General features: G+C 41.8%; 5 protein-coding genes and 1 long non-coding RNA gene across 7 annotated transcripts; 3 read left to right on the plus strand and 3 right to left on the minus strand.

Annotated features, from left to right (window-relative positions):
- The first annotated feature begins 833 nt into the window (after nucleotides 1-833).
- On the plus strand, nucleotides 834-5,497 carry LOC108116040. Of its 2 annotated transcripts, none has more exons than XR_001772821.2 (2): nucleotides 834-4,147; nucleotides 4,692-5,497. It is a non-coding gene; the product is annotated as an uncharacterized LOC108116040 (long non-coding RNA). The 2 variants fall into 2 exon arrangements; XR_001772822.2 differs by having other exon boundaries at nucleotides 834-1,576.
- Nucleotides 5,498-6,216: 719 nt separating this feature from the next.
- Nucleotides 6,217-8,140, plus strand: LOC108116038 (elongation factor 1-gamma). Its single transcript, XM_017227735.2, has 4 exons — nucleotides 6,217-6,238; nucleotides 6,307-6,345; nucleotides 6,471-6,620; nucleotides 6,679-8,140. The coding sequence occupies exons 2-4, from the start codon at nucleotides 6,334-6,336 to the stop codon at nucleotides 7,813-7,815; spliced, it is 1,299 nt and encodes a 432-aa protein (XP_017083224.2). The 5' UTR covers nucleotides 6,217-6,238; nucleotides 6,307-6,333; the 3' UTR covers nucleotides 7,816-8,140.
- A 146-nt stretch (nucleotides 8,141-8,286) lies between these two features.
- Nucleotides 8,287-9,509, minus strand: LOC108116039 (CDGSH iron-sulfur domain-containing protein 2 homolog). Its single transcript, XM_017227736.2, has 3 exons — nucleotides 9,328-9,509; nucleotides 8,633-8,856; nucleotides 8,287-8,580 (listed from the first exon to the last, which is right to left on the minus strand). The coding sequence occupies exons 1-3, from the start codon at nucleotides 9,422-9,424 to the stop codon at nucleotides 8,500-8,502; spliced, it is 402 nt and encodes a 133-aa protein (XP_017083225.1). The 5' UTR covers nucleotides 9,425-9,509; the 3' UTR covers nucleotides 8,287-8,499.
- A 139-nt stretch (nucleotides 9,510-9,648) lies between these two features.
- Nucleotides 9,649-11,322, minus strand: LOC108115948 (fibrinogen-like protein 1). The gene is made up of 2 exons (XM_017227583.2): nucleotides 9,935-11,322; nucleotides 9,649-9,877 (listed from the first exon to the last, which is right to left on the minus strand). The coding sequence occupies exons 1-2, from the start codon at nucleotides 11,257-11,259 to the stop codon at nucleotides 9,748-9,750; spliced, it is 1,455 nt and encodes a 484-aa protein (XP_017083072.2). The 5' UTR covers nucleotides 11,260-11,322; the 3' UTR covers nucleotides 9,649-9,747.
- Nucleotides 11,323-11,658: 336 nt separating this feature from the next.
- LOC108116095 (bromodomain-containing protein 8) lies at nucleotides 11,659-14,632 on the plus strand. Its single transcript, XM_017227812.2, has one exon. It carries the CDS (start codon nucleotides 11,723-11,725, stop codon nucleotides 14,387-14,389), a length of 2,667 nt encoding a protein of 888 aa, XP_017083301.2. The 5' UTR covers nucleotides 11,659-11,722; the 3' UTR covers nucleotides 14,390-14,632.
- Nucleotides 14,633-14,729: 97 nt separating this feature from the next.
- Nucleotides 14,730-16,282, minus strand: LOC108115953. The gene is made up of 2 exons (XM_017227590.2): nucleotides 15,752-16,282; nucleotides 14,730-15,399 (listed from the first exon to the last, which is right to left on the minus strand). Exons 1-2 carry the CDS (start codon nucleotides 16,204-16,206, stop codon nucleotides 14,730-14,732), a joined length of 1,125 nt encoding a protein of 374 aa, XP_017083079.2. The 5' UTR covers nucleotides 16,207-16,282.
- Between the last annotated feature and the right edge of the window lie 302 nt (nucleotides 16,283-16,584).

Genomic DNA, 16,584 nt, shown 5'->3' on the forward strand with positions numbered 1-16,584 from the left:
GGGAAACGGTAAGGGAGGGGAAAGCTAAGACAGACAACAACCCTTCTTAGTTTTTGGCAATGCCATTGACACACCAAAATAAAAGGAAACAACAGAAATTCCGCGTATCTGTGTGCAGTACCTTATTTACTACACTGAAGAAAAACTGGACCGATTTCAAATAATATTATTTTATTAGTGAATAATGTCAAGCAGTATTAATTTTAAATGTCATTTAATCTTTTCATTAACCATATTTCGATAAAAAAAATGTATTAAATTGTAATAACAGAAATTAATATTTACTTTTTTTCGTGCATACAAAATGTATTTGTATGTATTTGCTTGTCTGGAAAACCTTTCCATTACACTTCCAATCCTCAAGAAACCACCCCAAGGAGAAGAAGAAGAAAGAGAGGGGCAAAAAAAGGTGCGATCTCTCTCTTGCTCTCTCTTTCTTCACTGTCGAAGAGTCGACGGCCGTTGTAATTATTTTAATAATTTTCTGCGTCATCATTATTTTTCTCTGCCTTTGATATATATTTCTTCTTTGTATCATTTGCACACACGATTGCACACATATAAAGAGTTGGAGAGGGGAAAAGAAATTCACGCTCAGCATTAAATGTGTGTATGTGAGCAGAGTTCAATTACCAGCTTGCGGGTTGTCAAGGTATCAAAAAGCAAAAAATAGGGGAAAATTCTAATTTCTTTTTAGACTAGTAAATATTTAAAAGACATTATGAATAAGTTATTCTAAGGTAACCCCCAAATTAAACCCATAGCAAACTAAGCAGTTGAAGTAACCAGGAAACGAGGGCTTCGACAACCCTACGATCGCGTCGTGAGAGCGGCTTTGCTCTCTCGTTGCTCAAAACGAGCCGAGGTATATAAATGGAAGAGCGTCACTCGCGAGCAATTGTTGTTTCTGCGCCGTCGGCGTGGCGCCCGCGTTTCTGCGCTCCTTTCGAAAAATAGTTGAGGAATTTTAAAGTAAAATGTCATAAACAAATAGTAGTTAGTAACTGAAATTAAATTGGTTTACGCGTGTTTTCTGCGTTCGCCTTTTGCGTGCCAGTGTGTGTTCGTATGTCGTTCTTAACTAAAATTGCCGTTGATTACAAGCCGAGCTCACTCACACACACACGCATGCTCTATCGCACACACTCGAGACTTTACTTTACCGATATGTACATAATACAAAAAATGAGCGAATGAACGAACGGATGCACGCAGCATTTACAGTTGAGTTTAAATGTGACTTCTTATTAGAAATGATTTAGTTTCAATAGCGATTTGATATAAGCGAATTTCCAAAACGAAACGACGCCGCGTGTGTATTTTGTATGTATATATATATATGTATGTATGCATGTGCCTGTGTGTAATTCGCCATACTTCTTCAATTCAAAGAACAGACAGAAGAAGAACACAACAACAAGAAGGCAAGACATACTTGAAAAATAAAAGCAACTACAACAGCTATCGCTATCAACTTGAGCCATCAGCGCAGGCTCTCTTGTGCACTCTCCCGTTCCATCCCGCTCTTTACTGTTTAGCTGTACGCGTGTGTAAGCTTCGCTTTGTTAGTGTATGGGTATGTATATAAGCGGGCGAAAAAAAACCTATATATTACGCTCAATTTTCCCTATATTTTTTGCGCCTGCCAATAAGCGGTTCTTTGGTGGAGTTGCCACACTGCCGCGCAGATCGTGGAATTTTTAATTGGAATTGGGAAAGATTCGTTGCGTACTCATGCACATCTGTATTTGCGTGTGTGTGTGCTTGTTTGTAGACCTGATAAGACGCAGAGAAAGCAGAAAAGAGACGCTGCTTATCAACGCTACAAAAAAAAAAATAGAAGAAGAAACGAACTAAATGGGTCGACCACATTGTCGTGTATTGTTTTTGCACTATCGCTTAATAATTGAAATTAAAGAGGAGGCAAGAGAAACAGAACTCAAAAATCCCATTACAATAGAATTGGAATTTGAATCGGAGCTGGAAATGAAACTGGAATTCATACTACTGTTTTTAGTGGGTGGGGGTCCAGTGTTTCACATTGATTTTCTTAGTATTTGTGACTAGATCCACACTCATTAATAACGGTAGTTCAATCATCGAGCACGTGTTTTCTGCACTTCTGGACAGTAACTTATTCCTTCCAAGGGAGGAAAAGGGACAAACAGGTGGTGTTCTTAAAAACAACAAAATGTAATTAGTCAACGTCTCGCACGCACACAACGTCATTCAGACAGAACGACAAAAAAAAAAGAAAAAGAGCACCTGTTCGAGTGCCCAAAAGAGAGCGAAAGAGAGCAAAAGGAAGAGTGATAGCGGAAGAACGACTTGATTGCAGCCCCGAAACTAAAATTAAAATTAATGCTAATTTGGATTATTTTCGGGCCTAGGAAAGCGACCCAGAAAACGATCCCCAAATTCAAAATTAATTGTAGCTAAGAAGTGGGAAAATTGTTAGCCGAGCTAACAAAGGTTAAAAGTTCAACAACTGTTGCCAGCTGACTCACAACGTCTTTTCAACGTACAGTTGCTGTGGAAATAATAGTGTTTTCAGTATAACTCTAAAAAATCAGGAGAAAAGGATGTATTTATGTAGTTTTTTAATTTGCTTATCCAATCCGATGGGGAAATCATTCTAAATAACGAATAATACATTTAGAAAACAACAATGTATTATAAATTTCCATATTTATACACTCTATTTGTACAGTTTTCCGAGAGCCTGGTTCTGCGGTTTAGCCCGGCAACTGTGTATTTATTCTCTATTCCTGTAGTTCCGCCTCCCCAACTCCTATGACTTGTTCTTCTCTGGTTTCTACCGGAACAAATTGCTAAAATACTAAATTCTGAGAAGACAACGCTGTGGCATAGTTCAGATTGATAGTTATATATGTGTATATACACCCCCGACTTGGCAAACAAACAATAATTTCCGTCGAATAATGTGGATGGCCTGTCATCTCGCATATGTATCGGATTTTATCCAACTTTGTCCTCCCTTTTTTGTGCCTCGATCAGCAGAAATTGAAACTGCAACGACGCCACAATTCTCAAACAGTTCTGATTCTGATTCTGTCGGCTTTTCGTCTGAGAAGAATCGCTGGGCGGGAATAAGGGGCCGATATATACATATATTTATATATGTGTGTGGTATTGTATAAATCAGCAGAAAAAACAGCAAACGCGGACAAGCGAACAAAAAATAATAAACCTTAATTCGAAGCTCGGAGCTTGATTCATTCATATTACCCGGGGATCTGAAAGCACAAACAAAAAATAGAGAGAGGGAGAGAGAGAGAGAGAGAGAGAGAGTGAGACGGGAGGGCAGCGGACTGCTGACTGACCACCCAATTGAGCTATGAAAACCGATCAAACCGATCGCAATTGTTGCCAGGCACGAGAGCAATGACATGACATGCAAAAGCAGCAGCAGCAGTCGTAGTTGGAAAACCAAAACTAAACTTAAACCAAACCCAAAAAGAAAAACCAAACCCAATCACCAATCACAACAGAAATGCCACAGAAAGTCGTGCTGGGGCAATAATCATCATCCGCGAATGGGGAAGGAAAGGAAGGATGCTCTTTTCTGACTCTATTTTGTCGGCGAACATGGATCTAGTGCACGGTGGTTCATGATTAAGTTCGTGACTAGATTTCATGCTCGTCTATTAAGTTGGGTCAGCACAACGAAGAGAGCTTTTCTCCCCGAGGAGCTGATGGAGAAGGGGACTTTTCTACTGGTTGAGTGGCCAATTAGCAGACGCATTAATTATGGGAAATGTGCATTTGCCTGATTGACCCGTGACCCACATAGAGTGGCACACGCCCTGCACAAATAACTCCCGAAAATGAGGGCGTGTTTAAATAATAAAAGTAAATAGAGTCAACGGCCGACTGTCCCGCATGCTGTATGTGCCCACAACTTACTCTAAAAAAAAGAAACGTAAGTCGTTTTGCGATTTGTGCTGCCAACAGTTGCAGAATGTGGAAAACCAAGACCCGCGACAACCAATTTATGGGTTGGCGACACGCGATTAAAAATCGAATCCAAACGGCCCGTACAGAAGCCCAGAAACCCAGGGAACTGCAACTCCCATAGATTTCCGTGTGAAAAACTCAGCGAGGGTTGTTGCTGTGGCGCCTGCGGGTAAGTAACGGCTCTTTACCCGCTTTTTGTCATATGGTGAGAAAAAAAGGAAATATCTGTGGATTTTTTGACTTAAATATTTACTTGCCTTAAACCCAATTTGATACTAATCGGTTAAAGGTGTTCATTTTTAATTTAATGTAACAATATTGACTTCCACAAAAAGTTCCTTATATATTAACTGGATCAAGAATGAACTATCTTATGTTTTTTGTGTTGTTCTGATGTCAGTATGTGTAATTGAAACTTAGCTTCTACATTATTAACCAAAAAAATTAAAGTAGAAAAAAGTCGTAAGAATACGATTTTGAGTATATCCAAAACCTTAAACGAAAACTTTCAACCAAAATAAGGTTTTAAAATATATTGATAATGATAAAAAGAACCTTAAGTGATATAAGTTTTTTAAGATATTTTTCCCCGTGCACTTTTGTTGCCAACGACAACAACACGACATACTGTTGCGTGGGCGATTGAGTGTAACTGTAACACCTGCTGCCGCTATTAACACAACATTTTCTCTGCTCTCCAATTTTAATTTCAGGCCAAAGGAATGAAGCCGGAACACCTTTCAACCCTGTTGCCAGCCATTGTTAATACCATAGCCACTACTATATGGTAGCTACTCCTCCTACACGATCGCATTCGCATTGGCTTCACGCTCATTTAAATACCAACGCACTGGGTGAAAAGAGAGGGCGCTGCAACAGAGGAGCAGTCATCTAACAAAACATTAGTTGCTTGCTCGGCTGGCTCGATGGATAGCTAGCTGATTTACATATTTTCTAAATGAATATATGTTGTATGTGGCAGCTACGAGTTTGCAGCAGCACCACCGACGGTGGCAGCAGATTTCCCTGCACTGGATTTCCACTTCCTCCTGGACGACGCATCAGCAGCAGAAGTAGCAACAAGAAGCCGTCAAACGCTGCAACTAATTGATATAATAGTTAAAATAACAAACTAACGAGAAAGAGCTTGTCGTCGGCGAACGCGCGGCGTTGCTGAAGTGCAAAACCTTTCCAATTTGAGAATAGCTTTCCTGCTATGTGTGCTCGTTCCCACAAGCAGCAATGCAGAACTTGAACTCTACAGCTCCACGGCGTCATCATCATCATCATCATCAGCAGCAGCAGCCTCAGCGTCATTATTATCTTCATCGACGGCAGCTGGAAAAATGTTTACCCCAATCCCCGAGACACAATCGCAGTCCCAATGCGCGGCATTTCCGTTCGGGAAAAAAGGAGGATGCAGCCGAGGCTCTATAGATCGGTTCGGTGCTGATGGGTTTTGCAAGGGGACGTAGTAGTAATCATATTTATTACATCTAAATAAAGTACGTGTAATGTATTTCATTAAAAACGGTGTTGTCTTTGATTTTATTTGAGTTGGGAACAGGTCAGAAGGGGGAGGTGTTCATGTATGTATTTACGTGTTGAAATGAAATTTTTAGTTCAATTCCTTGTTACAAAAAACAGGAACTGAACAATTCTGCAGAAAATGTTTTCAGTGAAGTATTTTAAAGGGGATCTTAACAGAGTTTGTGGCTGTTAATCAAAAGAAAGGTGCAAGTCAACAGCTGTTAGGCAACACTGCTAAAAACAATAGATTGATCACTGGATAGCAGGATTTCAAATAAGTTTATATAACGTAAATTAAGATCAAGTGAATTGAAAATAAAAATAAAATGGAAATTTAAAATGGGATTACATTGTAAAGCTTTCGATTAAGCTGTAGGCCTTACAGAAATGCCTTTTGACCCGTATTCCACTTTAAAAAAAAAAATTTTGTTGTCATTATCAATATAACGTTTAAATTCAAAATTTTTTTTCCAATAACGCTCTGTTAGTGGTGGAACATCATGCGTCTTACAGTACTCTGTTAACGCACCCACATTAATTCTGCTTTCAAAAACAAATGGTAAAAGGAAAGGTTTTTTTCGATCATTTTGTATAGTAAAATATATAGAAACAACTTGCTTGTAACAAAATAAACAATCGATTTTTGAAATTTGAAAAGGATATCGATATATCGGTGAAACATCGATGTCTTCTGCAGCCCTGTTTCCGTCCCTTCTCTTCTTCGTTTCCGGTGAGTGCGTGTGCTCCGCGTTTCTCGCTGAATTTGTCACTATATTGTATTTAATATTATATTTGTAGGCAGACGATTTAAACGGCGAATCCACCATGGTGCAAGGAGTACGTAAATATGCCAGGAATACAGATTTGCAAATCCGTGGCGTTGGTCGATGAAAATTTGCGAATTTGCGAGTGCCGGTTATGTGCCACGATTTAATGCTTATCTTCATGTTTGGTTTTTGCAGACTCTGTACACTTATCCCGAGAACTTCCGGGCCTACAAGGCTCTTATTGCGGCCCAGTACTCCGGAGCCCAGGTGAAAGTAGCCGACAACTTCAAGTTTGGCGAGACCAACAAATCGGCTGAGTTCCTCAAGAAGTTCCCCGGTGGCAAGGTGAGTTTTTATTTTTGGGTGCGGTTATTGCCATGTCATCAAGTTGATATGCTCGCAGGTGCCCGCTTTTGAGACCGCCGATGGCCAGTACTTGAGCGAGTCAAACGCCATTGCCTATTTGTTGGCAAACGAGCAGCTGCGTGGTGGAAAGTGCCCCTTTGTTCAGGCCCAGGTCCAGCAATGGATCTCCTTCGCCGACAACGAGATTGTGCCTGCCTCCTGTGCCTGGGTCTTCCCCCTGCTGGGCATCCTCCCACAGCAGAAGAACAGCACTGCCAAGCAGGAGGCCGAGGCTGTTTTGCAGCAGCTCAATCAGAAGCTGCAGGACGCCACCTTCCTTGCCGGTGAGCGTATCACCTTGGCCGATATTGTAGTCTTCAGCAGTCTCCTCCATCTGTACGAATACGTTCTGGAGCCCAGTGCACGCAGTGCCTTTGGTAACGTGAACCGCTGGTTCGTCACCATTCTCAACCAGAAGCAGGTCCAGGCCGTGGTCAAGGACTACAAGCTGTGCGAGAAAGCACTGGTCTTCGATCCCAAGAAGTACGCCGAGTTCCAGGCTAAGACTGGAGCCGGCAAGCCCCAACAGCAGGCCCAGCAACAGAAGCAGGAGAAGAAACCCAAGGAGAAGAAGGAGCCGGCACCTAAGAAGGCCCCCGAACCTGCCGAGGAGTTGGATGCCGCTGATGAGGCCTTGGCCGCCGAGCCCAAGTCAAAGGATCCCTTCGATGCACTGCCCAAGGGGACCTTCAACTTTGATGACTTCAAGCGCGTTTACTCCAACGAGGACGAGGCCAAGTCCATTCCCTACTTCTTCGAGAAGTTCGATGCCGAGAACTATTCGATCTGGATTGGAGAGTACAAGTACAACGAAGAGCTGTCCAAGGTTTTCATGTCGTGCAATCTCATCACCGGCATGTTCCAGCGTCTGGATAAAATGCGCAAGGCGGCCTTTGCCTCCGTGTGCCTGTTCGGCGAGGACGGCAACAGCACCATCTCCGGAATCTGGGTGTGGCGCGGACAGGATCTGGCCTTCACCCTGTCTCCCGACTGGCAGATCGACTACGAGGTCTACGACTGGAAGAAGCTTGACGCCAAGAGCGAGGAGACCAAGAAGCTGGTCACCCAGTACTTCTCCTGGACCGGTGCCGATAAGGATGGCCGCAAGTTCAACCAGGGCAAGATCTTCAAGTAAACAGCTCATTTCAGCTCAGCTCAAAGCAGCAGCACACATTTAGACCAACAACAACAACAGCAGCAGTAACAATAAAGTTTGAGATTTGAAATGCAGGAAGATCACGATGCCTATTTCTAAAGTTCCAACTGATAGTATCCTAAAGATATCCAATATCTATCGTGCTGCCTCCCAGATTCGGTGGCATTGTGTTTAGCCTTCTGCATTTTATACTGAAATATTTCTATGTAACCGCCTAAGCATACTACACCATGATATTGTCAAAGGAACAGCAGCCTGCAGCCAGAACATAATTTATAAAAAATAAAAAGTTTTCTATTAATAATACCACGTTTCTGTCTGGTTTAATGGACTGTATTTTAAGGATACACTGGGTATTCATTTTTCGCTTTGTCGCAATGTAGTTTTATTTTATCAAAAGCAAGCACTCGTAGATGTGAATACTTGTTTGCTATCAAATTAAGCAAATCGTTTTCGATGTTTTTTGGGCAATTTTATTGGCTTCTTTTAACTCCATCCATTAATATCATCAATTATTGCTTACGATTACAAGGGGTTCTGAAAGTGTATAAGTGTTTCGAAGAAGGTCAACCATTAATCTTGGTTTTAAAAGCAAACAGAAGCTCCAAGAGAATTTTAACAAGGAAATGCTAGAGGTGTTTTAAATCGATGCATCGCTGGAATTTACTTCTTCACCACTACAGGTCCAACGTTGTCACCAGTCAGCTTGTTGTGCTCGCCATGGCTACCATCGCAATAGGGCCACTGTTAACAAAAAGGTGAGATTGGGTTTGCTTAAATATTACAATTCACTCACATTCTTGGTCTTCCAGCATCGACAGAAAGCTGCCTTCTCCGCAATATCCTCCACATCGATCATATCCACCACCTTGGGCTCATGTTTCCGGATTTGGTGGTTGCATCGCCCGCTGCTTTTGGCCAAGCACTTGGCCTTTGCAGCCGGACAAAAAGCCAGATAACCGGTGTAACCCAAGCCGGCCACCACAACGGTGGGCGGGATAAGGGCTAGCCAATCCTTGACTGAAAATTAAAATGGAATAAGACTACGGTATATTTTAGGCTATAGAACTAGATATTTTGGCCAATCAGCCGTAACCGGCACAAGGTCGTTTTTTATACACAGATTACGTGCGTTTTGCAAGATTTATCTACATATGCTTATATGTAAGTGTTTGTGGCTTTATTGGGTTATATAGTTTCCTATCTAAAAGATAAACTTGCTACAAATATAAATTTCTTTGCGACCCCAACAAATGTTGCATAATCGCGGTGCATGCTTTTTAATTTGCTAACTGGAAGTGCAGGTAATGCGTTTTCGTTTCGCTTTAGTGTTAAAGCGATTTCAGCACTTGAACAGAACCCAAAAGTCGGGGAACTAGATGCTGCGTCATTATCACAGTTTTTGGGTTTATATAGGGCGCCCTTTTGAAGGCAAATCAAATTCCAACCACGACCACACCATATATATCCATGTAAAACTTATTAACTTACAGGAAAGCTTAAACCAGCCGCCAACGCTATCAGGAATCGGAAGATTTGATAAATAATTGGGTAAAGTGGATTTAACTAGCTGTGATATTGGCTCCATTTCAAATTGGTTTTGTATTCTAGTAGGGAATATATATTCTGAAAAACCTGTTTCTGTTTTTGTAATCCTATCGGTTAATGGTGGCAGCACATCGATAGATAGAAGCTATCGATATCACACGGCTTAAAGATCTTTCTCAAAATCAGTCCTACTAATTAAACGTTTCCACACGAGACTTAAAGTTGAAATAACGTGAGCCTTCTCGTTTTTCTAAAAGCTATTAGACGGATTTATGTATATTTATTTATTTATGTTCCAGAACGAATAATATAAATTTGTATGCTGCTGTTTAATTGTGAATTTCCTTTAGAACATTTTAAGATTTAGGATATGGGTCTTATCTTCATTTCAACAAACGTAAGAGAGGTCGTATACTCGTTATTCCATGTTTTCCAATTAATTCCCTTGCTGCTGGGCGAAGTTCCACTTTTATGGTATAGTCCATTCAGTTTGCTGCAGTTAAAATCATTTTAAACAAGTATTCATTTTAGTTTTTATTAGAATGTTTACCTTTCAAAACAATAATGAAACCACCAACCGCCTGTAAAATCAGAACTGCATTTGTTAGGTGAAGTATCCCGATCCCAAGTGCTAAAGTTTTTCTGTTCATGGTATTTTAATGAATCTCCGGCTGTCCCAGAATAATTTCCCAATGTTGTAAGCATATAATGTTCCTGCTCGCTTCCAATTTTGAAATTATCATATCGGGCGTACTTACTAACATTTTTATGAGCAAGCTCGATGAGCAGTTCGTGGGGTTTCTTAGTTAGCTGGTGTAGTTTTTCTAGACCGATGAAAAACTCAGAGTTTATATTACCAAATCCATTTTTATAATCAAGCCAGTCTCGACTGAAATTCTCAGACCCGTCCTTTCGTCTTTGAATAATCATCCATCCATCGATATTACAGGGAGCATAAAATTTAGTCATTCCTGGTATATTTATTGTGTAAATACCATTTGGTTGACCTATAGGACAACTGCCAAAGCCCCGACAAAGTGAATAATCTTGGGTTATTTCCGATATTTTTTCCAAATCCATTTTATTTTGCTTGTTAAGACCATCGATTTGATTATCTTTACTCGAAATTTGTGCTCTTAGAGACATATTTTCCTCTTCCTTACTTGTAATCTTATCAAGTTGAACCTTGATTTCTTCATCTCTTGACCTAATAAAATTATCTCTTGTTTTAATTTCTTCTGTTTTCTTTTTAATTTCATTATCTTTAACAACTAATAGATCTTCTTGGATTTTAATTTGACGTTCAGCACTTTCTATCCGATTTTGCAAGTTACTTATAGTTATTGTCATATTAATCACTTTACCATTATTGGCCTTTATGAGTTCACTCTGAGCTTCTATTTTTTCATCCTTCTGTTTTACTAAAAGCTCATTGCTTTTCAGTTGTACAATATATTCGGTAATTTCCTTGTCTTTTATTATTACTTGATCTTTAATTCGTGTTTCACACTCAAGATTTGCCAAACGACTTTGCAAATTGTTAAGAGTGCTTGCATGATCATCTTTAATTTTGAGCTGTTCATTTTTTTCCTTTATAATAAGTTCTTTGAATCCTATTTTTTCTACAGCAATCGCCAACTTACTCTCCAAGTCTTTAATATTATTTGACATTGTATTTATGGCATCAGCTTCCGGTTTGAGCAATGTATAGTTATCGAGGATTGGCTTAAGGATTGAAAAGCAGCGTAAATTGCATGTACTCTCCAGATTTGTATTAGGCGAAGACGATTCTTGAAGCCTATTTGCACTGCCTTCAACAGATATTTTTTCCAAGACCCAAGTCATCATAAAAAAGGTAAAAAACCACGTCTTCATTATGTTGAATATGCGAACTCAACTGCAGCCCACTCTGAATTAAACTGAATTGAATGCAAATGAAAGTGGTTTTATAGGATAAGAAAGGTCAAGTCGGATGATGTTTTTGATTTCGGAAATACGCAAAAATACCCTATCAGGTGCCTTTTTCTTCTTTGGTCAATCAAAATTTGTGCATTTGAACTACTAAGTTTATAGAAATAATCCGCTTTATACTTTTATTTACTATATTGTAAACTGTTTCTAAAAAGAATAATAATAATAAAAAGGAAATTCAGAACGCCTAATTGTTTTTGAAAATAAAGGGTACGATATACAAATATAGTATTTCTATGAAATAGTGTGACCAGAAAGGTGTAATCGTTATCGTTTACTGGTTTTTCATGGGATTTTCAAAATATGGTCTCACTATTATAGTATTGTTATATTCGATTCAATTCGCACCAATTATTTGCTGTTTAAAATGTCTGCAGGGGTTCAAGAACGCCTGCAATTGAGTCGAGTTCCGCTGGACACTTGGTCGAAGCGTGAGCAGCTCATCCTTGCGTCTGCGGTTTCCTGCAGCGGCGACCAAAACTGGATAACGGTGAGTCGCACGCTAAAGGCGATTTGCGGCAACGGCAATGGAAGCGGCGGTGGTCCTAATAACCACAGCCGACCTGCGGATTGGTTTTCCCAGAAGAACTGCGCCGTCCAGTATGGCAATCTTCTCGAGAGCGTAGAGGCCACTAAGCGTAAGAAACGTAGTAGCGAGAGTAGCGCCGGAGTCTCTTCGCCGGCCACAGTGGAAACGCCAACGGAACTTCTTCTCAAGCGCCTCACAGAAGAACGACAGGCGGAGATTAAGGCCCAAATGCGCCATGATCAGGAGACTTATCGTCGCATCCAACGTGAGATTGATTCCCTGCAATCAAATGCTGTGTCCGAACAAGAACTGCAGGAAATGTGGCTGGATATAGAGAAGGAGCAGGAAACGCGGCGCATCGAGGAGATGAAGTTTGAAAATCGCATGCGGGAACGGGAGCAGCGGAAGAAAGATTTGGCTAGCAACTGGCGAAATAGCAGTCCTGCCCCCAGACGTCCCAACCAAACTACGGACACGACTTCTGTAGACATGGACGTGGAGGATATAAATAGTAGTGGCAATGGAATGGGAAAACAGCAAACGGGACCATCCCCTCTACTCACATCTCTTCTAAAATCCCCTACAGGCAATGCTCCTGCCGCGCCCATTACAAGTGGATCAAGTGCAGCTGCAGCTGGAACTGGTAGCGTCGCCAGGGTCACAGCACCGACAATTACATCCCTCTTAACTAGTGGCGCCAGTTCCTCCGTTTCCAATCAGCCAGCCATCACCATGAAGAGTCCCACAGATGCTGCTTTCATGTCTCGACCTATTAGTGGACCTCCGGTTAACGAGGCACTCACTCCAACAACGCCCACTCTGGAACGGAGTCCTTCCCAGTCGGCACCTACCCTCTCCATGCTGCTTGAGAAGAATAAAGCAGCTGCGAAGGTTAATGAAGGCGGAGTATTGATAAGACCCGAGGGTTCAGGAGGACAGGAGCAGACATTAGTGGATGACACAACAGGGGCGACCACTGGCACAGTAGATTCCGATGAGGCTGATCCCAACGAAGACCAGCTGTTGGAAGTCTTTCAAAATATTGACGAGATAATCGATGACATCGACATAGACATGGCCAGTGTCATTGATGAAGAGATTCTAAAAGGTGTAGAGGACGCCGTGGCATCTTCTTCAAGCGACAAGGCCGAGGTCATTGACTTTGAGGACAAGTTGGATGCTTTGAAGCGCGAGCAAAGTAAGAGTTCACCGGCCAATGATAAACCAAAATCGGTTGAATTGGTGATTGGATCAAGCGATGACTCAAACGATAATATACCATTGGCTGCTGTAGCATCTCAGGAAAGCAAAGATCGTGGTCAGTCAGGTGGGGAATCTTCTCATGGTACCGAGGAAGCAGAGTCTGAACCTTTGGCCAGCGAGATAGCGGTGGAAGAGATTGGTGAGACCATCACAATCATCAGCACTTCTAGTGAGGATACCGCAGGCTCACCACCTACTAAAATTGAGGATGAAGTGACAATCGATTCCCATTTAAAGAAAGAGGAAGCCAAGCAGGAGAAATCCGTAAAGGAAACTAGTTCCCGAAGCAAAGATGATACACGAGAAACCGCAGAAAAAGCCCGATCTATTGAAAACCAATCCACTGCAGAAGCACGAAGCAAAACAGGCAAAGATACGATAGAGAAACCTTCAACAATTGAGGAAAAGGTCGCTACACCTTTGACTCCTGTTTCCGTTCCCGTTCCTGGATCTCTGCAGGACACTGATGAAGAGTCGTCCTCCCTAACAGACAGTAGCAAGCAGGATGACCAGCCAAGAAGTGCAAGAGCGAAGACCTCAACATCGAAATTGACAGTGGACGACACTAAGTTGGAGATGGAGTTAAGTGGAACACCTCAACCTCCCTCTGCCCCAGCTCGTACTCCATTGTTACGAAAGCTACCACACCGAGATCGATCCGAGAGTCCAATGGTGGATGATGATGCCACTACCGCCAGTGATCATTCGACAGCTAGGTCCACCCGACGTAGATGCTCCTCCACGCCTGTAATTGACAGTATACCCAACTCTCCCGCCTCTAGCGAGCACACAGATGATCGAAGAGAAACGCGAGCCGCTTCCAAGAAACTCTTTCTCTCCATTTATGCCATGTTGCAGGATAGTAAGCATGCAGCCCCATTTAAGCGTCCCTTCCATGACGAGCACTCCCAGCGACATGCCGATCTCTGCCTGCGACCTATGGATTTGCCCACCATCAAGCGGAACATCGATTCGGGATTGATTCGCAGTTTGAGCGAGCTGCACAGGGATGTCCTTCTGATGGCCCACAATGTTCTGGTGGCCTATAAACCCCATACAAACCAGCACAAAACGGCGCGTTTGTTCGTGCAAGACTGTCAGGCGATCAAGGAGTTCTCACCAATGTCGGACACGCAGATTGCAGGGATCACGGCTACGCCGGTCAGCAACAGTTCCCGAGGAGAGAAATCAATCGGAAGCAAGGCCCGGAGCGGCTCTCGAAAGAGTCAACGGCATCATTAGTTTCTTTTCATTATTTTATACTCTCAATGATGGGTGAATTTAAAATCGATACATAAAATGCCCAAGAGAAAATAGTTATTAAATTAATGATGTAAGTCCTGGATTAAAACATAAACTAAATATAAAAAAAATTGATATATAAGGACGTCATAGCAGAGCATAATGTATCTGCTAACTGAAGTCTTTCTGTCGATGCTCTTGTAATTATTTCACTACGGAAATATATTCTCCCATAACAATTGATGAATATTTTTTTATTTATTATATTTATTCCATTGATTTCTAGTAACAAAATTTCATTTTGGTAGTACATATCACAAACTACCATTAACAATAAACATCAATCGAAAAATATGAGGTTCTGTAAGCGCCGAGATCTGGATGAGTGGCAAATGGAGCGACGTTGCGGACAGTAGAACTTCTTTAGACATCTGGAGAGTCGCAGGTCGCATTGGCAGAGACGGGCAGCACAGGAATCGGGGCCACCGAATTCTCCATGGTCTACGGCGCAAAGTGGTTTGCCACGATAACACTTCCATATATAGGGCACAAAGTATTCCAGATAGGAGATGCAGTTGCTTTGGCCGTAACACTTGTCATGCAGGCGACAACAGCGATCGATGCCATCGGCGGGAACTCCGTGTCCGCCGAATCCACAATAGCAGCCATAGCCCTTGTAAATCAGCGGGTCACAACCCGTGGAACACTTGATCATGGAGTATAGCCGAGCTACATCCCTTTTACCACGATCTCCCTCTTGCAAAAGTTCTTGCTCCTGACCGCTGTCATTATTGAAGCTCCACTTCATGGAGAATCCAAAAGGATCGTTTACCCTTGCTATATATACATTTTGGCCATTCATCAGGTCTTCCACCTCCGCTGGTTTACCAGTTGTTGATGTTATCACACGTATGTCCGTCACCCGGCCATCGAAATGATTGTTCTTGAAGTCAAGGTGTATCTCATCATGGGGATACGAGTTCTGCCAGCTGATAGGCGGGCTAGTGTCCCTGGAAAATAACTTGAGGCGTAATCATTAAAATTCTTTTTACGGGTGAGTTTTAGAGTATATGATTAGTGATATGAAATATTTTAATTATGGTTTTTAAAAATATATATCCAATTTAAAGAACTTTCTTTTCGATTAACAATAAACAAAATTTCGCCCAAGGTGAAACCTAAATCTACTAATTACGTTTAATGAGCTAGCATTACCTAAAGTTAAATTTTAATTAAACTTTTACACCTGTTCGTTTTTAATTTTTGAAACTATAAAAATCTCATTTAAGGTAATGAAAGTTACGAAACAATATTTTTAAAATTTGACACCATAGGGTTTAGAACTACTGAATTCTAACTCACTTATGACCCTGTTCCAGCCATGGCTCTGGGGGCTTTAACTCCCCTGTCCATCCATCCAGTCCCATCTGCTGCCACTCCAGTTGCGGCGTTTTGACCAGACTGGTCTTCACGCTGGTGTCCGGCGGAGTCGTGGCGGATGAATCTATGACCGTGGCCAAGTGGGTGACATTGGGAAAGATTGGTTCCGCGAAATCGGATCGCTGCATTGTTAGCAGCTCAAAGACATCACCACCACCGATCGATTTTCTGGGCATTTTAAAGACAAACGAGGGATTCGCACTACGCATGCTCGCCCCGTACATTTCCGGTATTATGTGATTCACCAACTCCGTATCATTGGTGACGCCTCTGAAGGCGTTCCTAATGTCTTCAATCACCGTGACATTTGCCACAGTGGCATTTGCCTCGTAATAGAGCCGCATGGCGGTCACTACTAGCCCCATTATCCACAACATGTTCGAATCCAGGAACTGACGTTCGATTCGATGGACACCAACACTCTGTACCGTCGATCCGCTCCGAACTGCTCGCCTCGAGTGGCTATCGAAAATTGAAGCTGGCTTGGTTTGGGGAAATGCGGTAGTTGGTAGTTTGTAGTTTGCTTGGCCAACAACACCAAGTACACCGGTATAAATGGCTCAAAAGCGTGTTAATAGCAAAATAGCAGCTGAATACGAACAGTAAGACCAGCGTAAACAATAATAACAACAATGAGCAGGTGTACAATTTTGGAAGAATTGGTGCAAATACACAACAAATAATTTGATTAAAAAATTATTGTATTGTTTGTAAATTAAAAAAAATGTTTTCTAATTCTAAGTTTGTGAATTTGG

Source organism: Drosophila eugracilis, unplaced genomic scaffold (assembly GCF_018153835.1).
Source record: "Drosophila eugracilis isolate 14026-0451.02 unplaced genomic scaffold, ASM1815383v1 contig_616, whole genome shotgun sequence".
NCBI lineage: Eukaryota > Metazoa > Arthropoda > Insecta > Diptera > Drosophilidae > Drosophila > Drosophila eugracilis.

Bases quoted from the DNA above. Each gene is read 5' to 3' on its own strand.
- LOC108116039 (XM_017227736.2), bottom strand. From the start codon at position 9,424: ATGGAGCCAATATCACAGCTAGTTAAATCCACTTTACCCAATTATTTA. The intron at 8,857-9,327 runs GTAAGTTAATAA...TTTAATTTTCAG, and splicing joins CGGCTGGTTTAAGCTTTCCT to TCAAGGATTGGCTAGCCCTT. The intron at 8,581-8,632 runs GTGAGTGAATTG...TTTTGTTAACAG, and splicing joins GATGCTGGAAGACCAAGAAT to TGGCCCTATTGCGATGGTAG.
- LOC108115953 (XM_017227590.2), bottom strand. From the start codon at position 16,206: ATGTTGTGGATAATGGGGCTAGTAGTGACCGCCATGCGGCTCTATTAC. The intron at 15,400-15,751 runs GTGAGTTAGAAT...GTTATTTTCCAG, and splicing joins TGGCTGGAACAGGGTCATAA to GGACACTAGCCCGCCTATCA.
- LOC108116095 (XM_017227812.2), top strand. From the start codon at position 11,723: ATGTCTGCAGGGGTTCAAGAACGCCTGCAATTGAGTCGAGTTCCGCTG.
- LOC108116038 (XM_017227735.2), top strand. The intron at 6,621-6,678 runs GTGAGTTTTTAT...ATATGCTCGCAG, and splicing joins AGAAGTTCCCCGGTGGCAAG to GTGCCCGCTTTTGAGACCGC.
- LOC108115948 (XM_017227583.2), bottom strand. From the start codon at position 11,259: ATGAAGACGTGGTTTTTTACCTTTTTTATGATGACTTGGGTCTTGGAA. The intron at 9,878-9,934 runs GTAAACATTCTA...TTTTAACTGCAG, and splicing joins TTTCATTATTGTTTTGAAAG to CAAACTGAATGGACTATACC.